The 20,367-nt window shown below is 32.9% G+C and overlaps 1 protein-coding gene across 1 annotated transcript in view; it reads left to right on the forward strand.

Moving 5' to 3' along the window:
• The window catches only part of LOC106460017 (60S ribosomal protein L11), a 16,983-nt gene extending 8,015 nt beyond the window's left edge, over window positions 1–8,968 (forward strand). The window contains exons 4-5 of the mRNA XM_013919701.2: window positions 7,464–7,706; window positions 8,874–8,968. Of these exons, the coding sequence (XP_013775155.1) occupies window positions 7,464–7,706; window positions 8,874–8,912 (282 nt within the window). The 3' untranslated portion in view covers window positions 8,913–8,968. The remainder of the gene's footprint in view (window positions 1–7,463; window positions 7,707–8,873) is intronic.
• The last annotated feature ends 11,399 nt before the right edge of the window (window positions 8,969–20,367 follow it).

The raw sequence follows: 20,367 nt of genomic DNA on the forward strand, positions 1-20,367 counted from the left end.
GTCCTGGAAAAAAACATTTTGTCCTGGAAATGTCCTGGAATTTCATCTCACTTAAGGTGTACGAACCCTGATTATGCACGTTTTTAGAATTTTATCCCTATTTTGGCAGCTTTATACATTTATCTGTAGACCAAAGTAAGGGTTACATTTTATAAATTTGTGATTATGGTTTTAACTCTTGTAAAAGTTATAGCTATCACAGATATGGCTTTACTATGATATGTCTATTCCATAGGCATATAAAAACTGAACAAATAGGGAAAATTTATAATTTTAATGGAAAGTGGGGATTTTTTTCCTGTAATAATAATAAAAAAAAAATATACAAGTAAAATGATACTAGTTGGGTAGATTTTAAAATAATTTCCAATTCCTATGTTGTTTGGCATTGTAAACCATATAGCTAAATAAAGTAGTCCATTAAAAAAAAATTTTTTTTTCTTATTTATAATATTTGCTGTTGCTACTTCTTTCCCGTGGTGGCTTATTTGTGTGTCTATGAGCTTATAACACAAAATTTGCTTTTGATACATGTAGTGGGAAGAGTACAGAGCCTGATGTGTAGCTTTGTGCCTTCTCAGTTTTTACTGTTTGATTTTGGAAATTCTGCTTTCCATATACTTCATGTATGTTCATTAGTTATCTTGTTTGCCCTTTATTAATTACTTTGATAGCCTTCTGTTGATGTTACTCAACAATGACCACAGTTATGTTTAAGTTGGGTTATAAAATATTGCTTTTGTTTCTGACCTAAATATCTATTATAAAAGTATATTGAAGAAACTTGGATGTTTCGGAGTTGTTTTTACTGACCCTAAGATCTTATAATGTCTATGACCTATGTCTTTGCTTAAGGTAATTCAGTCAGAGTAGTCATTACTTCATACATTAGGGAGAGCTATTATAGATTGTGGCTGGTTAGTATATGGTACAAGGTTCCTGCTCTCTGGAGAAAACCAAGTTTCTGCTATGGTAATTCTGTAACACATTAATTATACAGTGTATATATATATTTACTACCTTATTTTATTTTACTGAGAAATAGAACATCATTATTTAAATTCACCAATAATAAACTTCTTACATATTTTGTCAGTGATTATATTTGTTCATGTGTAATATTTTACATGTTAGGCTTTAAATATGATTTTGTATATATTACCTTGAATTTAATGTCTTTCTGTATTTTGTAACTGTACAGTTATATGAAATTGGGTAGTCTATTGCTTTGTCATCTTCATAAAATTTGTTGTTAAAACTTTGAGAATATTGACTTTCCCCACACTTTTGTGTAATGTCAACATTCTAGAACAGTGGGAAGAACATTGTAATATCACAGCAAATGTAGTGATCACTTGACCAACATGTGAGGTTTTGATTTTTAGTTTTTCATGTTGAAACACACTGACAATACTGACTTTAGTTTTAACAAAATCATACTTTTTACATTTACTTTGAATAAACTGAAATTACAGGCCTATTACATTTTCAAGATGTGTTTAGGTGAGTTGAAAACTGTTTTAAGATTATAAATGAATGGATTTTTACAACTACATTCTGATCAAAACATTGGGTTTATTATATATCATTTAGTTTTTAATTTTTAATATTTTCTTGATTAACAACGTAAATAAGTTCAGATACCTCTACCTTACATTGCTAAATGGTATTTTGCATTGTTAATGTAAACACCTTTTTAAAGTGGCTTCTTTTAAAAAAAAAACAAAGGGTCTGAACAAAGAATATGTTAGAAATATAAGCCCAGTATTAATTTATTATGACAAATAAGTATTATGTAATATCAACATTCAAATACCTTTTATATTTCCATATTACATTGAAATTGCTGAATCAGTTCCAGAAAGCGGTACCAGAAAGAAAGTTAAAAAAAGGAAAACTTTTTTTGTGCACAGAAGGTGTTTCCTTGTAATATTATTTAAATGTGTATGCCATGAGGTGTTCATATGACAAAAATTCAGTATTATGTGCAACTGACATTGGATTTGGTAAGAATAGTGGTAGTGTTTTAGTATGTAGCACTAAAAGCATGATTGACACATTCTGCTTTCTTTACCTGCCTACCTTATGGACTTCTATTATTGTTTTGTACTTGCTCAAGCCTCTATATGATGTTACTGTTCTATACTGTAGGCTGTGTATATCTTCACTTTTATGAAATCCTTCCATTTAAGGTGAGGCTCCATTTAAGCTTTTCCAGCAATGTGATGCTCTCTAATACTAGTGACGGCTGTTGATGTATTTGTGCAAGTTCTATAAAATGTGTTCCTTATATCTAGATATACTAGATTTCTTCTACAAAAACTTGTAGTAAAACAACTGGATGTTGCAGTATATTTGTGTCCATAACTGCATAACATTTTGGTGTAACTAAACTGAGTAAAAACATTGAAACACTAAAAAAATGTATACAGACAGCAAATTAATTGCATATACATTGATACTATTATTTCAGGTGCACCAAGAAAATTTTTAATCACACCTGCAATCTTTGTTTCATAACTTTGTTTTTACCTTAATCATAGACCAGACAATGGTGTATTATTGTAAATGTAATATAAATCATCGAAGTAAAACATTGATTGTGAACATTGTAAATATAAGTTTACAACTTATTACTAGATAGCAGGTAGTACATGCTCTTATGATAATTATTATTAGATTGTCAAAAAATTAACTCTTTCAGCATGGGCTTGGTCCCTGGGACTGACCTCATAACCATTTTGTGCTTGTTATAGTTTTCATGCTTTAACTTTTAAATTAGTAAGTTTTTTTCTCTTTTTACAAGTTGCCTATCTATCATACAAAGTAATGTTCAACTGCAAAGATTAAGTCAACAAACGTGATGACATGCTCTTTGACACGTAAGCTGTTGAGATAGGGATAGAGGACATCAACATGTTTTTTGCTTCAAAGCCAAGTGATTTCTTTTATCATGGCATTAACAACCTGATTGTAAGATGGAAAAGCATCATTGATAAGGATGGGGATACTTTCATTTAATAAAAAGCAACATTAATTTCTTAGCTACGTAGTAGATTTGCTTCCTTTATAACATGTTTTGTTAGTGAATAGAACTGAACTAAATCAGTAACTGTGGAGTTACCTATGTCAGGAAACTTCACATTTGTCAAACTGACATAAAAAGAATGTGTAAGGTTGTCTTGAAAGTTCTTTATTTGAACTTACTATAATAAGGAGGAATTGAGTGTGTGATTGCTACATCTTATTTCAATTGGCAAAGATAAATGTCAATTCATTTGCCAAAAAAACCTTGTATTCTAAACATTATTTCAAAAATAAGATGTTTTCGAGTATGAAATATGAAAATGTGGTATTAGAATCATAGGATTATGGCTGTAAAACAAGTTGTTTGGAAATAGCAATAGAAGTTTGATCATGATTTTTACAAACTACTTGGGGCCCTTAGCATTTGAATTAGTTATGTGCATAAAAAATTTATCTTGCTTTAAAGCATTTAATGCTCAATCAGTTAATATTTCTGGAAAGTAATGAAAGCCTATGTATAAAAGCAACCACCTCAAATTAGTTGACATCTAAAGTAAAACTAGCTTCTTATCAAGTCTAATTATATGGTAACTGCCATGTTTTTTTTAAGTAGGCTTAGGGTTTTTTTTTTGTATCTACTAAACTGTTGACAAGTAAACTTTTCACATTACCCTATTTACACAGGTCTTCCTATGGTCACAAGTCAAAGGCTACGTCATCACGTTTGTGATTCACATTCAAAATTATATTGAACTAATTTTATGAACGTATGTTAAGTTTGCCATCAAATTGCAGATTATAACTGAAATTTTAGTATTATACATTAATTTCTTAGTTTAAGTATAGTTTTTTCCTAATTAGATACTCAAATTACTGATATTTACAACCTAGCATATAAGAACATCTATTTTCTGAGATATTAACATATTTATTGAATCAATCAAGGTGGCCCCTCCCATCTCTTCCATTTTTGAAAATACTCGCTTAAGTACACCTACTTCGCCAAGTGACGTGTATAACCAATCAAAAGCTCAGAATGTTCCCCTAGTTAGTGGTTTCTCAGCCTCTGCAAAGTATTTGCGTGGGAAACTTTCTTTTCATGCTAGATTCGAAGCGCTAAGGTAAGACATTGGTGGGATTGAAAAATCTTTTTTTTTTAGACCCAAATGCAGCTTAGTTACTCAGTTTGATAAATTATAATGGAATTCTATGGTGTTGATATAGTAATTTGACTTTCGTTATTTCAAAAAGCATATATATATATATATATATATTAACCTAAAAAGAATTATTCTGTTTTACATCATCCACATGTGAAATTTAATAAGGCTTAGCAACTTAGGCAAGTAGCAAGCAAGTACAAAGTTCATAAGTAGAAGAACTGAAAGATAAGAACTTCTTGGAAATAATAATAATGTATATACTTAGTGTAATGTGACTGTATTTTACAAAATACTGGTCCACTGTAACACAGCTAAGACAAATCACTTTGTAAAGGCCAGTTATATTCTTGGATATGGTAATGTGTGTACGTGCACTGCATCATTGCAACTTCTATAATGTTAGTCAGACATAGCTAGAAGCCATTGAAATAAAAAATAATTATATAACATTTTTTCTTAGTGATAATTATCTGTAGGTTAAATATTTTGCACGTGATATTTGAAAATTTTCTGATGTATAAAAGTATCTTAAATCTTAAAATCAAAATTACTTTGCATGTTGAATTGTCAACATTTGAAAAGATAAAATACATGAGCAAATCATTATATAACAATCTTAAAACTTGATACAAAAAATCTGATATTTTGTATATCAAAACCTTGTAATGTTTACTGTTAATCTGCAAATTTTCAGGAAGATATGCTTACTGTATTAAGTTATAACATGAAAACAAGTGCAAAATTCCTGGTGAGTGTAGTGAAAGAGTTAAGGAGAAAATGATGCAAGTTATTTGGAGAAATGTTTGTCTAAATGCTTACAGACGAGCTTGTATTAAGCATTTTTGCATGGATTTACATCTTTCCGCAGTACAATACAATGAAAGTTCTCTTTATTGTGTAATTTTCTTTTATAAAATTTAGGTATATTACTAAACATTATATGAAGATACTTAAATTCTGTAGTGAATGTAAAACAATTTTTTCTATTGAAGATTTAAACTTGTACAATGACTGATAATTAAGACTGTTCCTAAGTATTGCTCTGGATTGATTGAGCATATTTCATTAACTCTGTTAGAATTTTTTACTTGATTGATCAAACTTTAATATTGTGTATGTTACCATATTTGAAATTCACTCTCTTCAAAATTAAAGCATAACCATCAAACACTTTAGTGCCTAAGTCAAATTTTTTGGAGCAATGCATTTTCCAAGCATATTTTTTGTGTGCCCCCATTTTGGGACAGTGTATGTGAATGTAGATAGAACCCCAAACATCATAGCAACCAATACATTCACAAGGCAATATTCAAAGCTTTTTAATCCAGAACAATTGTAGACCTAATAGTAATTGATTTCTTACAAATCCATCAGCCAATGCAGTAACCTTGTAACTTACAGTTTGGGAACTGTGGAAGTAAGAGATTCAACATTTAGATCATTGATTACATCTGAAGACATTTTTTCATTACAGATATGATAGGACAACTTCCAGTAATAGTGAACTTTTTGAACTAACCTGCATTGTTGGAAGAATGGTTGCTATAGCATAACTTGTATATATGTATTTAATTAAAACTAATGAGTATTTATCTTAATTTATCTTATCTTCCAAGAAAAAAGATGAGTTATCACAGTTTCAGCTCCAGTTTGTGCTTTGCTATAGTCACTCTGGCGTTTCCAACTGTGTACATTATCGTTGAGTCGCTATATCTTGGTTTTCGTAAGTAAGACTATGATACGAAACTCAACAACAAACAAGCTTTTTTGTTCTTCATGGGTTTCTCATAAGCTTTGATTTGTCTTAAATTTTTTGGTAAATTACATTATACTGTGCTTAAGAGGAAATCATTAAAATTATATTGTAGTAAAGTATTCTGGGATACTTCAGTCCTTAAGTTAATTTGTGAATTTCGTCAGTTCTCAGCCTGATTCATTCTACCTTTTTCTTCAGTGCTTTGTGAAACCTGTAGAATTGGTGTTTAAATGAGGAATTTTGTTATTTAGTTTTAAAAGTTAGCTTGATATTCAGTCCTTCAGTACAAATCTTTAGTCTGCAATATGACTAACTGAATGTGCATCAAATTCCAGTTTTTTTTATATAATCATTAATTTCTGAAGCAATACAGAGGTTAGGTTCTTTATATTAGGACAATTTTGAAGTGTCACTGTATAAGTTTGTTTTTACCTGGTGGCCTTGAAACTTGACAACAGCCCTGCAGCATAGTTACCATGCAGAAGGCTTTTGTGTCTATCTGTTGTCCAAAACACCACATCTCCATGCTGGCTTTCCATAATCCATGGTTATGAGGGTCTTGGTTTCCCAGCATCCATTTCAATAGTGATCTTGCAGAAATCTGTTGTTACTACATCAGGTATCTTGATAGTGTATGTCTGTATGTAACAGTTTAACAAGTACTGCTGAAAGCCTTATCTTGGTGAACCCATACCCCATTGGCCCCATATCTAGACAAAGATCCTTTTTGATTGTTTACTGTTGCCTAAGGCACATGTATGTTTTGTCACTGACCTTTGTGTTTCTGGATTCCCACCTGTTATGACAGCTTACCATGACTGAGGTACAACTTTGTTTTTCAAGTGTTATTGGGTACAAGGAGTATCCCCATCTTATAAATTCTAAACACCTTTTTTTATTATCTGAAAGTGTGAATGTCTTGTAATAGAAAAGGCGATAGTTTTATGTGGTTCAATATTGGTATTCTATAAGTATGAAGTTATAGATTATGGTGTCAGATATATGAGTGAATAAAGTGACAACTGGTGGGTCAGTGCAGGCAGAAGCCAAGTCTACAAATGGGGAAAGTAATACATGTGTACGTGGAAGTTTGGATTAGGCTTATTTGAAATTTTATAATTTTTGCATACTGCATATATTCCATTTGATACCACTATAGTTTTAAATATTTCCACAAATTTTAATGTATTAACATTATAAAAAAAATTACATGTTCTCAGTTTTATTGGTGTATTATGATTAAGTTTTCATCTCTACCCCCAATTTGTTGTAAAGCTAAAAAGTATGAACATTGCAAATTTTATTACTGTACTGAACAGGTGTTGACAACTACAATAGTTTTCTAAAAGAAAAATTATAATTGGCTGCAAATTTCATATTTGGAAAAAGACTTAATCCTCATCAGAATTTCTTTATTATGAACAGTGATACAAATTAGTGAAAGATACTGCTTTTATGAAATTATGTATATTTTTGGTTGGTTAATTTGAAGTATCAATTCAAAAATGTTCTTTTAGGTACGAGAGTATGAACTGCGAAAGGATAACTTCTCAGACACTGGAAACTTTGGGTTTGGCATACAAGAACATATTGACTTGGGAATTAAGTATGACCCAAGTATTGGTATTTATGGCTTAGACTTCTATGTGGTCCTTGGACGTCCTGGGTTTGACATTGCCCATCGAAGGAGGAGGAAGAGTACCATCGGTGCAAAACATAGAGTTGTAAAGGAAGAAGCTATGAAGTGGTTTCAACAGAAGGTAAATGAAAAATGTTTAATTGATTTTGGAAATAAAGTGTAAATGTATGACAACATTGAAGTCTGGTGACCCTCGGAATAGTTTAAAACCTGTCAATATAATTTTTAATATGAGATCTTTCTAGATTACAAATTTTGTTGTTAATCAACAAAATAGAAACTTGTTTCAGGTTATCTTGCATTTGAGATTTTGAGAAATGTTTAGATCCGGAGAATTTTTACTTTCATTCACAGTATCAGCTCCAGTGTAGATGTCAAGAAATCACACTGGCGTTTCCAACTGTGTAAATTAATGTTAAGTTGCTATGTCTTGGTTGTCATATTAAAACCATGATACAAAACTTAACAACAACTTGTCTCATCAAGTCCTTAAGAATTATAAGATATGCTTAGAATAAATGTTTGTTACTTGAGTTTAAACAACTTTATTCTTCCATGCATTTATGGGAAGTCATAACTGCAAGGAACATTTAGAATAATTGTTTCCATTTGTATAATACTGGCTATTCTCAGGATAATTAGAAAGTTATATAATAAAATATCACCATATGATTTATGTCATAGGTGATGATTTTAATATTGACATTCATGTGTTATGTAGTAAGTTAATTAACAAAATTCTAAATATAAAGGTATTGATATGCGATTTGAATTGTTAAGTGTTTTTCACTTTATATTATAGATAGAATTGGACATTAATTTTATGTCTGCTTATCCAAGTTGGAACTTAACGTTTTGAAATTATCAGGTGCCAACACTTTCCTGTTAGATCACTAGACAAATGTTATTCAAGGTCACCAGAGAAAATAATACTCATTCACAAATCATTCAACACTTTTATGTAATTCATAATTATGGTCACTTAGTACCTAATCCGAACAATGTACTTGATACTGGTAACATCCTGCAGGTTAAACATCATTTGTATGTGGCTGAATACCAAATAATTTGAGTAATATAATATTAATATTAAATTTGTCATCTTATTGTCATAGGAATAAAAGCTTGAAGTCTTAAGCAAGTTACAATAGCAATTAGAACTTCCAATTTTAGTTAAGATAGCTACATCAAACTTGCTGAATGGCAATTGAAGTTAATATTTTTATTACTTTCTACAAAAAAGTATTGTATACTTTTGGTTAAATCAGTGTTTCTCTGCTTTTTTCAGTATGATGGCATTATCCTCCCAAGCAAGAGTGGAAAGTAAACTGAATTTCATACTTGTGTATCATTAAGCTCGAAATAAATAATTTTTGGGGCAAACGTGTTTCTTGTAGTTTATTGTCAATATACACATGTATATTAAATTTTCAGGTTTTTTTTTCATGCTAGTCTAAACCTTTGTCTTGCCCACAATACTAATAGAACTGTATCATAATTTATCTCTCAAAGGCAGTGAATTTTGGAAAGACATTGTGGTTTACTCTTGAAATGTGTGTGGTTTTTGTTATAAATATATATATTTGAGAAATAGCCAATCACAGTTTGTAAACAACAAATCTAAATTAAAACTATAGATTTCTCAAAAGTTTAACTTTAGTTAGTGTTTTGAGAAATACACATTAAATTAAAATGCAATTAGATAGATATGGTTTTATAATTCATATATGATGAAGGGCTTTAAAAGACAATTGTATTCTTTATGAATGAGTACTTATTGTTACAAAATCCTGAAGACAATTACATCTGAATCACATAAAAGAAATTTAAAATGATTCCTTTACAAATGTATTAGTCTTGGTGTTAGTGTAGTCAGAATTATTATATTTTGAATTACATTTATTCAGCATTGGACTGGAATCTTTTATAGTTAGTCCTACAGCATCAATACTTACAGAATAAGAAAAATATATTTTTTAGTTGTATCTATGTACACAACTTGAGCTTGCATTGGATCTTTAACTCTTAATGCATTGAGAACCATTCATGTAACAATATTTTACAATGGAAGTGTAATGTGAATTTTCAAGCATGCCTTAAGAGAAAGTATTGTGCAGACAGTTTATTTTACATAACTATAATTTAATTTGCTTGTACATCATATGAAATTTGTAGTGATGTAATTTTATGTAAGGGAATGGTCAACTGTCTACTTACTGTTTTTGAAATAAACTTTTTGTGCTTTATTTTCAAGCAAATTCATAAACCAGCTTTATTGGTGTTTTCTTTAAACCCGTTTGATCACAGTACCAGCCATACCTTTTATTGGCTTGTTTTTAATTTTAGAACATCTTTTTAGTAACTTTGGGAAATAGTCCTACATATTTATAATTGTTATTTTTAATTAATAATGCAGAAAGACTGATAAATAAAGCATTCATGGAAAGCTTAAATCTTCTATAATTCTAATGGGTTTGAGAGAATTCTTTGATTAGTTTGAACTATTCAGTTCTGGAACACGATGCTCTATCCAAACATAACAGTAAATGAAATTTGTGGTACTATTAAAGTCCAGAAATTAATTTTTTCAAAGTAGAATTATACTAATTGTGAACAAGGAGATAGTTGAAATCATTAATTACTCTTGGAGAATTAGTGTTCACAGTTTCAGCTCCAGTGTGTGCTGTGATAGTCACACTGGCGTTTCCCAACTGTGTATATTAACGTTGAGTCGCTATATCTTAGTTTTACCAAATAAAACTATGATACGAAACTCGACTACATTTACATTATTTTAATAGACTACATTGTAACCTAGCATACAATTGTAAACACGTTTACATTATTTTAATAGACTACATGGTAACCTAGCATACAATTGTAAACACATTTACATTATTTTAATAGACTACATGGTAACCTAGCATACAATTGAAAACACATTTACATTATTTTAATAGACTACATTGTAACCTAGCATACAATTGAAAACACATTTACATTATTTTAATAGACTACATGGTAACCTAGCATACAATTGTAAACACATTTACATCATTTTAATACGACTCATGCAGAATTCGAGATCTTTTGATATTGGATTAAAGTTAGAACTAAAACTAAATTTCAGAGGACAGCCTGAAATTAGAAATTAAGGTCTTGAGTTTGAAATTTTCTCTTATTGACAACACAATTAGATTTTAAAAATACGTTATGTTTGATTAAAGATACGTTTAATATGTTAATACACATAATAATAAATTTTAAAATTCTCGTAGTTAAGGGGTTGTGCCGAATTTTTGTGCATATTCCTTACGTTGTCTACAATATTCTTCAAACAAGTCTTTGTAAAAAAAAATAAAGAAAACCGTAGTCATTTTAGCTAGTTTAAAAATAATGGAAAATTTTATAGTTAAATTTTACATTTAAGCTTAACTATGGTATAGCTTAAATAAGTGTTTACTTGAAATCGGGGGGCGTTATGATTTGATTACACCTTTATTACAAATTCTTCTGAAGATATGGGTTTTTGTAGATAGTGTATTGAAAATGGTTACATTGTGGAAAATACTTGTAATTTGAGTAAATAAACTATTTCGCGACTGGATTTTGTCTTTGTGTTACTTGATAAAGTATAGACTCAGACAAACGACATACCGTAACTTGTGTTTTGGTATTATAATACACGAGTTATTTAACAAAGTGGGGCAAATACAAGGTTGATAACATAAGAATTTCAAACCTTGTCAGGAAGTTCGTACGATGTGTACATCTTACACGATCGAACCGTTTTATTCAATTACATCAGTAGTGATGTAAAATTTTGGGTGCGAAAAAATATTAGAAAGCATTTCCAGTTTTGATCATAAGTTTAATAAGAAGAAACTACTTAGATGCGATTTTAATAATGTAGAACTTTATACATAATACACACGCAAAATAACTTTATCACGAAGTATACCCCATTAGTTATACAACTTTTCACCAGTGCTATTATTAACTGTAGAATACGTGCATACATCTTTCCCTTAAAAAAACCCTACGGGTGTTTTAGTGGGAAACCTGAGGCATTGTAGCGTTAAAAACTGGTGTTCTATGCTCTTGGTGGGCACAGGAAATTATTTACGCTACAAACAACCGTCTGCTCCGCGTAGAATTTTTCTGCACAGAAAAATAAACCTGACAAAAATGGGAGTAGTTAATTATAATATTGAAGCTTAATTTGTTAAAAAAAAAACATTTCGTTGCAGATAGTCTGTCTACATGGATGATATTGATAATGGCATACCTGAGTGATATGGTATATCCGGGCTCGACATTATAGACCTATTTCACAGAATACTACTATAATTGTAGCATTTGGCCATACACGCCCACAATATTAGTTAACTTTATCTTACAACTATTTCTGGCATATAGACTGCAGAGGGTGTCATCACTCTCTTAATTAATTTTGTAACATATAAATCGTGTCGCATACAGGGTGGAAATTAAGAGTTCTTTTAATGATCTCATAAAAAATCTTAAACTGGTTTTCATTATTGTTCCATACCACCTATTTTGTTTTTATCTGTAAACAACAACTGAATCTATACAGCATGCTGCCACTTCGGTTACGTTGAATACAGATTGAAAACTACCGTACTGATAACATCAAGATAAAGAAACGGCCAGTTATTAGTTTTTGGATGAATACGCGAGTAAAATAATTATCTGTTTGTCCTTTAAAACTACAAATTAATAAAACGAAGCCATGAGTAACTAAAGGTATCTTCATTATCATGAGGAAATCAACGATGCAAGCAACTAAATTACATACACAATACCTATAGAAATAAGTGAACAAAGTACCACAGCCTGAAAGTTACTGGAGGGAAGAAAATGTGTAAAGCTATATAAATTTGTATAATGCAACTACTTCGCATGCTCTATGGATACTACAGTAAATCTGTATTGGGGAAATAGCCATATATCAGGTCCATTGGGAGTTGTACTTCTGATTGAATATTTAGAAGACAGCCAATTATTTGTTGCTCTGTTATATAGTATGCAATAAGCGTTTAACCCAAGTGTTACGACGCGTCCGCTATATAGCATATGATCAGACTGAAGGTGCAATGTATGTTTTTCCTTTGCTCTAAATAATACTGTACGGTGTACCAATGAAAGACTGTGCTAAAGCATCCACCTAAAGAAGCACGACAACCGCTGATAGAAGTGTTCTATATTCACACAATGCCTCTTTGAAGTTGGGTTAATGGATGTTTTTTTTTTTTCATACGTTTTAGGTGTGAGGGTGTGGAAAGGGATTTTGTAATACAGTTCAGTATAGATTCTGTCAGTTTTCCATGACTTATAAAATCCCTACATATAGATAAGTAACAACAAAATTTATATGAATAATAATGCAACGCTTGACGTTAAAATAAAACATGCATCTACCAAGCAAAAAACATTTATCCTCTGCTTTAGTGATATAAAATGTGGCAAAACGTTTGTTTTCAACATTCAGTTTTATATTTTTAGCCCTTATATTGAAAACCTTTAAAAATAATTGATGAGGTGGCCCGTATGATTTTTCAATGTCTTTATTAATGAAGTCAGAAAAAGGCTTTCACATATTTGGATGGGTGCACAATCCAGTCTCATTGGTTCAAAAAAACAATGCATTATGTATCTTGCACTGACCTTAAAAGTTCCAGATATTATCTGCATTTGTCAGGTTGTGACTGTCGTGTTTCATCTTGTAGCATGACAAGTAGTACCCAAACAGTATGTGGAATTTTCAGTTGCTTTTCCCTATTTGTTAATCGTTGGCGTCCATTCGTAAGAATTGTCACTCCTTATATGGTTCATTGTCACATGGCCAGGTGGTTAGGACGCTCGACTCGCAATCTGCGGGTTCGAATCCCCGTCACACCAAACATGCTCGCCCTTTCAGCCGTGGGGGCGTTATAATGTGACGGTCAATCCCACTATTCGTTGGTAAAAGATTAGCCCAAGAGTGGGTGGAAGACTAGAGGGAAGGCAGCCAGTCATCACCGCAAATAGCCCTCGTGTAGCTTTGCGCGAAATTCAAAAACAAACAAATATTAACAAATTTAGAAGTGGCTGAAAATATATAATAGGATATGGAAATAAAATTGTTAAAAATAATGCAATAAATATCAGTCTTCAATTACTTGTCATGCTCCTTTAGCATCAAACATATAGTGGATTGAGAGCTATTCGGTGGAAACTAACTTATTATAAAGGCCCTGACATGACCTGGTAGTTAGAGCGCTCGACTCGCAATCTGCGAGTCGCGGGTTCGAATCATGTTTCCGAACGTGCTCGTACCTTCAGATGTGGGGGTGTTGTAATGTAATGGTCAATCCAACTATTTGTTGGTTAAGAGTAGCCCAAGAGTTGGCGGTGAGTGGTGCTGAATATCTGCTCTCCCTCTAGTTTATCGCTTTAAAAATTGGGACGGCTAGTGCAAATAGCCTTCGAGTAGCTTTGCACAGAATTCAAAACAAACAAACAATCAAACAATTTTCAACCCCAAAAACAATCAAATGTTAAACAAGTGTATCATTTGCCACAGGTATTGGATAACTTACAAAGAAGAAGTGTATTGAATCTAAAACTAAGTCTGTCCTATTCTGAGAAAACGGAGTATTTTATATACAAAGTAATAATACTATTCTTCTCAGGGCACAAGAGCTACTCACTTGACTGATGGTTGCTTCACCACAAAATGTAGCCTTCAGGTATCACTTGACCTATCAGAAGAAAAGATCACTGTCTATTTCAATATTGTGTACTCTACTTTACAGAAATCTTCCCACGAGAAAATGCTCGTGATACTGTAATTGAACGAACTAGTTCAATATGTAACTAGGGCGAGAAAAACTTTTTGGCTCCCTGGCCCACGTTGTACATTAAGACTTTATACACAGTATATATAAAAATTTGGGAAATTTGTAAATTGAAAAAAGTGGTAGAAAATACGTAGTATGTCTGCATACCACGTCTTTCTTCTCCTCTTCAAATTCAAGTTGTTTTATTCATCTCTAACTTTATAACTTAAAAATGGACTGAAAATCTCACATATTTCTCAAATAATTGATGAAACTTAAGTTGCATCTACTAAGGATGCAAGTAATGTGAGTGATGCGAGGGGCATAGCAGAGTGTCTTGTCTATACCAGATACAAATTGGAAGCAATCCAAAAGATTAGAAATAATTACATAATCTGGTCAGTATATTTCTTTGTGATTCTGTGCATTTCTAATGACAGATCCAAATGCACACACTGGAGATATGTAGGGCCAATTAGAGGAAGGCCAGGAAGGCCATTTGGCCCGGGGCTCAAGCTCAAAAGGGGCATCAAATTTAGACACTTGTTATTATTTTGCATTTGTTAAGTTTCGCGACTTGTTTATATGTGCCTCCCAATCAGACCAAAATGTGACACACACTCTCAACTTAGAGCTGCAAATTATATATACAACTTAAATATTCAAATTATGTTTCACTTTTTTGGGGGGGTGGAGGCTAATGACTGTCTTATTTTGTTTTCATGTGTCATCTTTTATTATTATTGTTATTATAGCCAGGAATCTCAAAAGATAGAAGTGGCCCGGGGCTCTTTGAACCTCTGTGATGAGCTATTCAATTTTGGTATTGAATAACTTGCTACAGTCTCAACTTTGTTTTAAAAAAATAAGTGTTATTTCTTTATAGATTCGTTCTTTCTTCCTTTTTGTTTATTAATTTTTTATAATTTTTATATATTGAAACTTTTAAAACAAAAGGAAGTACAAACAAGGTCCTTATGCAAAAATAAACACAGGTAAATTAAACATTGAGATATGACTTACAAAATAAGATAAACCCTTTAATATATATATATATATGTATGTGTGTCGTGTGTGTGTATATATGCAAGGTACATCATAATATTTGTAACAATTGTTTGCTTGTTTTTCTCTCATTTTACGCAAAAGTACTCGAAAGTTATGTGTGTGTTAAGCATCCCAAATTTTGAAATGATAGACTAGAGGGAAGGCAACTAGTCAATACCAACCACTGCTAACTCTTGGATTATTCTTTACCAACGATTGGTGAGATTGATCTTCACATTATAATGCCCACATAGCTAATAGTATATTCGAGTATGGGTTTCAATCCCACAACCTCCAGATTGTTAACCACTCTAACCACCATGCTATGCTAGACTGTAAAATGTTGCTGTTTTCGTAGTGCAAAACTACACAGTGGGCTATCTGTAACCTGTCCAGCAGGGGGGGGGGGGAATGAAACCCCGGAGTTTAGTATTATAAATGGTAAACTTACTGATGATCCACCAGGGTACATTTAAAACAAAATCATATTAATAATTATATATGAACATATTTATACAGTGTGCATACAATGAAAATAAATATGGATTAAATCATAAAAGAAAAATAATGAAATTTAATTCCCATTATCATACAAATGTTTTTAAGAAAAAGGGGGAACTAATAATAAATAATACAAAAGAGGGAATATATATATATATATATATATATATACCATATTTTTGAGAACTAGAGACTTTTACCTTCAGGAACCCTCGACAGCAGGTCATTGAATACAGTGGTTGGTTTTCCTCTAGCCATGGTAATCTAGTGTACGATCTCTTACGCCCTCACGAGATCCTTTCGGGTAAAAGACAGCTCAGCATGGAGATGGTAAACCTTTTGCTCTAGTTGCAAAAGAGGATCTTGTGCTTCAAAATTTGATAATATTTCCTGTTATAAAACACCAAAGCCTCCATTCACCTGCTTGCTTGCTCTTAGCAGTGGCACTTTAGAGCCAGTAGCTTTTGAAGCATGGAATGCTATTTTATTTTTGTAAGAGTAGATCCAGTTTCTCTGATATTGAGACTGTGTCTAGGACTGCTTAGCCAGCTACAGCGCAGCAGTAGTCGACGTTGATGACTCTACATCCATATATATGATTACTGGAACGTCTCATGCTGATAGTGGAGTGAGTGATGTTGTCCAGATTACTGGAGATGTAGATGTGGGTTGACCTTCTTGGTGCTTGAAAGTTCTCTTCTAAGAATTTTTTTTAGAAAGGTTTTCTTGAGCTAAGGTATGTGATGATCCCATACTTAAACGTATAGAGTGCTAGTAGAGTTTTTCTATTGGACAATCTCTGGTGAATACCTGGTGATTTTTATGAGCTCTCTGATGTATTGTTCGAATCTAGTTTTACTCGTATGTATGCTAGTTCTGATGTGTATACAATGAGCTAGACAGTTGTTAGGCTGGCTCTTCCCTGGGGTCAATTATTAAAGATGGTATAGTCTTGAGAGTGTCCTCTCATGATAGTCAACAATGGACACTTCAGGGCCAGTCTACTGGTGAGTTTCGTACGTTTTTAATGTCAGATGCATCATCAAGCAATGCACCTTCATCCATGAGTTTTGCCAAGATAACCGAGAGGTTGGCCATTAGCTTCTTTGGCATAGTAGGGTATTTAGAGACATTCTTAGGTCACCAAACAGAAATTTACTACTATAATCTCCTTCCACTTTAATGCAGAACTTAGTTAGTTGAAAAGACATCCCAAAGAGCTAAGAATATATTCTAACTAGGATTGAAATTTAAGGTCAATCAAATTCTTATTGGTCATAAGTTAAGGTAGAAATGTAGGTTAAAGTTGTCATGACCAAGTTACAACATTTCTCTCACCCAGAACTGTCTTTAGATGCAGATTGTGGAAACTATTGCTGTGGTCAGGTGAAATATTCTCCAGGCTTACAAGTACTCACGTGTACATCATCTGTAGACAGTGCATACCTTTCACCTATGGATGTCCTGGTTCCCAAACTTCATGGTGTCTCTTGCTTGACCTACATTCAATTGAGCTATCTATTGTCATCACTGCTGTAACCACAGCTAATACAACTTCTCTGGAACCCAGATACATACCTGTCACTGCTGTCTGATTGTTATGCAAAAAAGAGCCAGTGTACAGTAGGGAAAAAAATGAAGGGCAGAACAATGCGCATCAATACAGCCATGTCTCTCTTGGGTTGAACAGGTGTTGTCCCCATAGAATGACAAAGGAAAAAAAATAACTAAAACGAGATCTACTTAATGACTTTCTTGGCCACATATTATGCAAAAACTGCATAGATTTATAAGAAAGAAAAATTTCTATATTAAAATCAGAAGGTAAAAAAACGCGATATACTTGCATATCACATGGGTAAGCAATTCTCACAGAATATTGGACAACCATTTTTCTGTAGATAATCGTTTGATAGCTCAGAAAGTAAGGGTCAAAATTGCTTTTCAGTTGAGTCTTTGATTTCCTAAAGATTATCCTCAGTCATGTAAACTGTTAATGTTTTAAGCACTACATCTACTGGTATCAGCCATCCTAAATTGTATTAATCGAGCAGCTACCATCTGGTATCCTATGAGTATCTCTTGTAGTGAAATCCTGCTCAATAGCTCGGAGAGTAAATATTACAAATCCCTTTCAGCCTCGTCAATCTTATGAACAACGAATTGTTCTACACTGTACCTTACAATACCACCTGATAGCTGTGAAAGCAAGAAATACTACTTCCTTTCAATCACTGATTTCTCAACCAAAGCTCTTGATGATTTGATTAATCCCAGCCATATCCATTGGAGATCGTCATTGGCAATTCCATTGACTGTTGGAGCTGAGTCTTGCTGCTTGATCTGGTGCTTCCTTATCTGACTTATCCTGAACAGCCAGATAAGTACTCTCAGTTCTTTCATCCTCAGTTTCAGGGCTAGAGTGATTTCAATTTCATGTGAGTCGACCAATTCCTCTTCTGACTTTTGGTGAAGATAATTTACCAGATGTTCATTGATTCCTTATGGGTGCAGCTGGTCGACGTGTTCTAAATGCTTTTGCGTGCCATTCAACTATTGTAACTTGTAACATTAATGTACTAACTCAAGATGAGGTCCTGTCCAGCATGAGCCAAGATATTTATGTGCTGCTGTCGCATCCCAAACCCCACCAATTCTCCACTTTGATACATCATTCCATTACTGTCTTATTGTAGCACCTATTCTGTCATATGGTAGCCCTTCCTAGCTGTTGACATGCAAACTTGTGTGCCCTAACTAATACAAATTTCAAGCACTCTACATATATGTGGTGGCATTGTTTGTCAAGAAACAACATATTTACCTAGAGTGACTAGTGTTTCACGTGACTGCTCATTTTCATTCCAACGTACATGAGACTATAACCTCTAGATATCATTTGAACGCCCAATGAAAAATATTACTGTTCACAATTTTGCACAACGTGCAGTATTGAAGCAATATTTCCCCCTAGGCAAGACAGGTATTATCCACTTGAGAATAAAGAAACAAAAGCAACTAAAACTAAATTGACTTCACGACCTTTTTGACCACATGTTATGTGAAACCTGCACATATACAGAACAAATAATAAATTCAGAATAAATATTATAATATTACAAGAAGATAGAAATGCATGATATATTCGGGTAATATGCAGGTGTATCGCATGTTTCTTACATGCCTTAGTGATGAACAAATTTGAAATTTTTCGTTTATTTAGTTTCTATGCAGTTTTAGCATAAACATGTGGTCTAGAAAGTCTTTGAGATTACCTTGTTCTGGTTGTTTTGTTTCTATATTCTCTATAGTAAATAATGTCTATTTTGTTTAAGATGATATTGTAGTAGCATAGAGCACTCGTTTTAAAGGATTAGCGAGTTTGATATCCTTTGCTGGCCGAATCATCGTTGTCTGTATGTTGCAACCAATCAAAAAGTCACTCTACTGAGTTGTGCTTAGTTCCATAGCTCTCTTTCTCTTGGGGTTGAGCTCTGTAAAACTAAACACGATGATCTTAATGTGAGTCTTTACATGTTAATGAGCTAAGAAAGCGCGTCTAATTTCAACAGCTAAACTCGGTTTCTTTTTACAGTCGACAATGTTAACTCGTGACCTTTGTTCTATTATTTCTTTGGTGGCTGTTACCTTTTAACAGCGTCATCTTGGACACCAAAGGATATTACAGTGCCAGTCCTTTAAAACCCCGAATGCTATATGTTACCGCAATAATCTTTTGGGCTAATTGGCATAATAGATGCAATAGTTTGGTTTGTTTTGAGATTCGCGCAAAGCTACACGAGGGCTATCTGCGCTAGCCGTTCCTAATTTAGCGGTGTAAGACTAGAGGGAAGGCAGCTAGTCATCACCACCCACCGCCAACTCTTGGGCTACTCTTTTACCAACGAATAGTGGGATTGACCGTCACATTATAACGCCCCCACGGCTAAAAGGGCGAGCATGTTTGGTGGGACGGGGATTCGAACCCGCGACCTCAGATAGCGAATCGAGTGCCCTAACCACCTGGCCATGCCAGGGCAGATGCAATAGAGAACGAAAAACAAAGCAATCGCAGTGACCACATGTTTTTGGTAAACTTCCATAAATATCAAATAAACAAAAAGTTTTAAAAAATTCCTTTATATCTAAAGAAGGTAGAAAACCATGATATGTTTGCATGTGATATCATGAAATTTGTTGTGTTAGAAATAACCACGAAGTAGAAATTTCGTCTTAATTTAGTAAGTCTTATGAAATTTTACTATATGTTTGTTTTAGCGCAAAGCTACACATTGGGTAATCTGCACTTAGACCACCGCGGTAATTGAAACCCGGATTTAGCATTGTAAGTCCGTTGGGACGATGACTTATGATAAAATAACATATGTTACG

This window comes from Limulus polyphemus, unplaced genomic scaffold (genome assembly GCF_000517525.1).
Source record: "Limulus polyphemus unplaced genomic scaffold, Limulus_polyphemus-2.1.2 Scaffold31, whole genome shotgun sequence".
NCBI classification, from domain to species: Eukaryota; Metazoa; Arthropoda; class Merostomata; order Xiphosura; family Limulidae; genus Limulus; species Limulus polyphemus.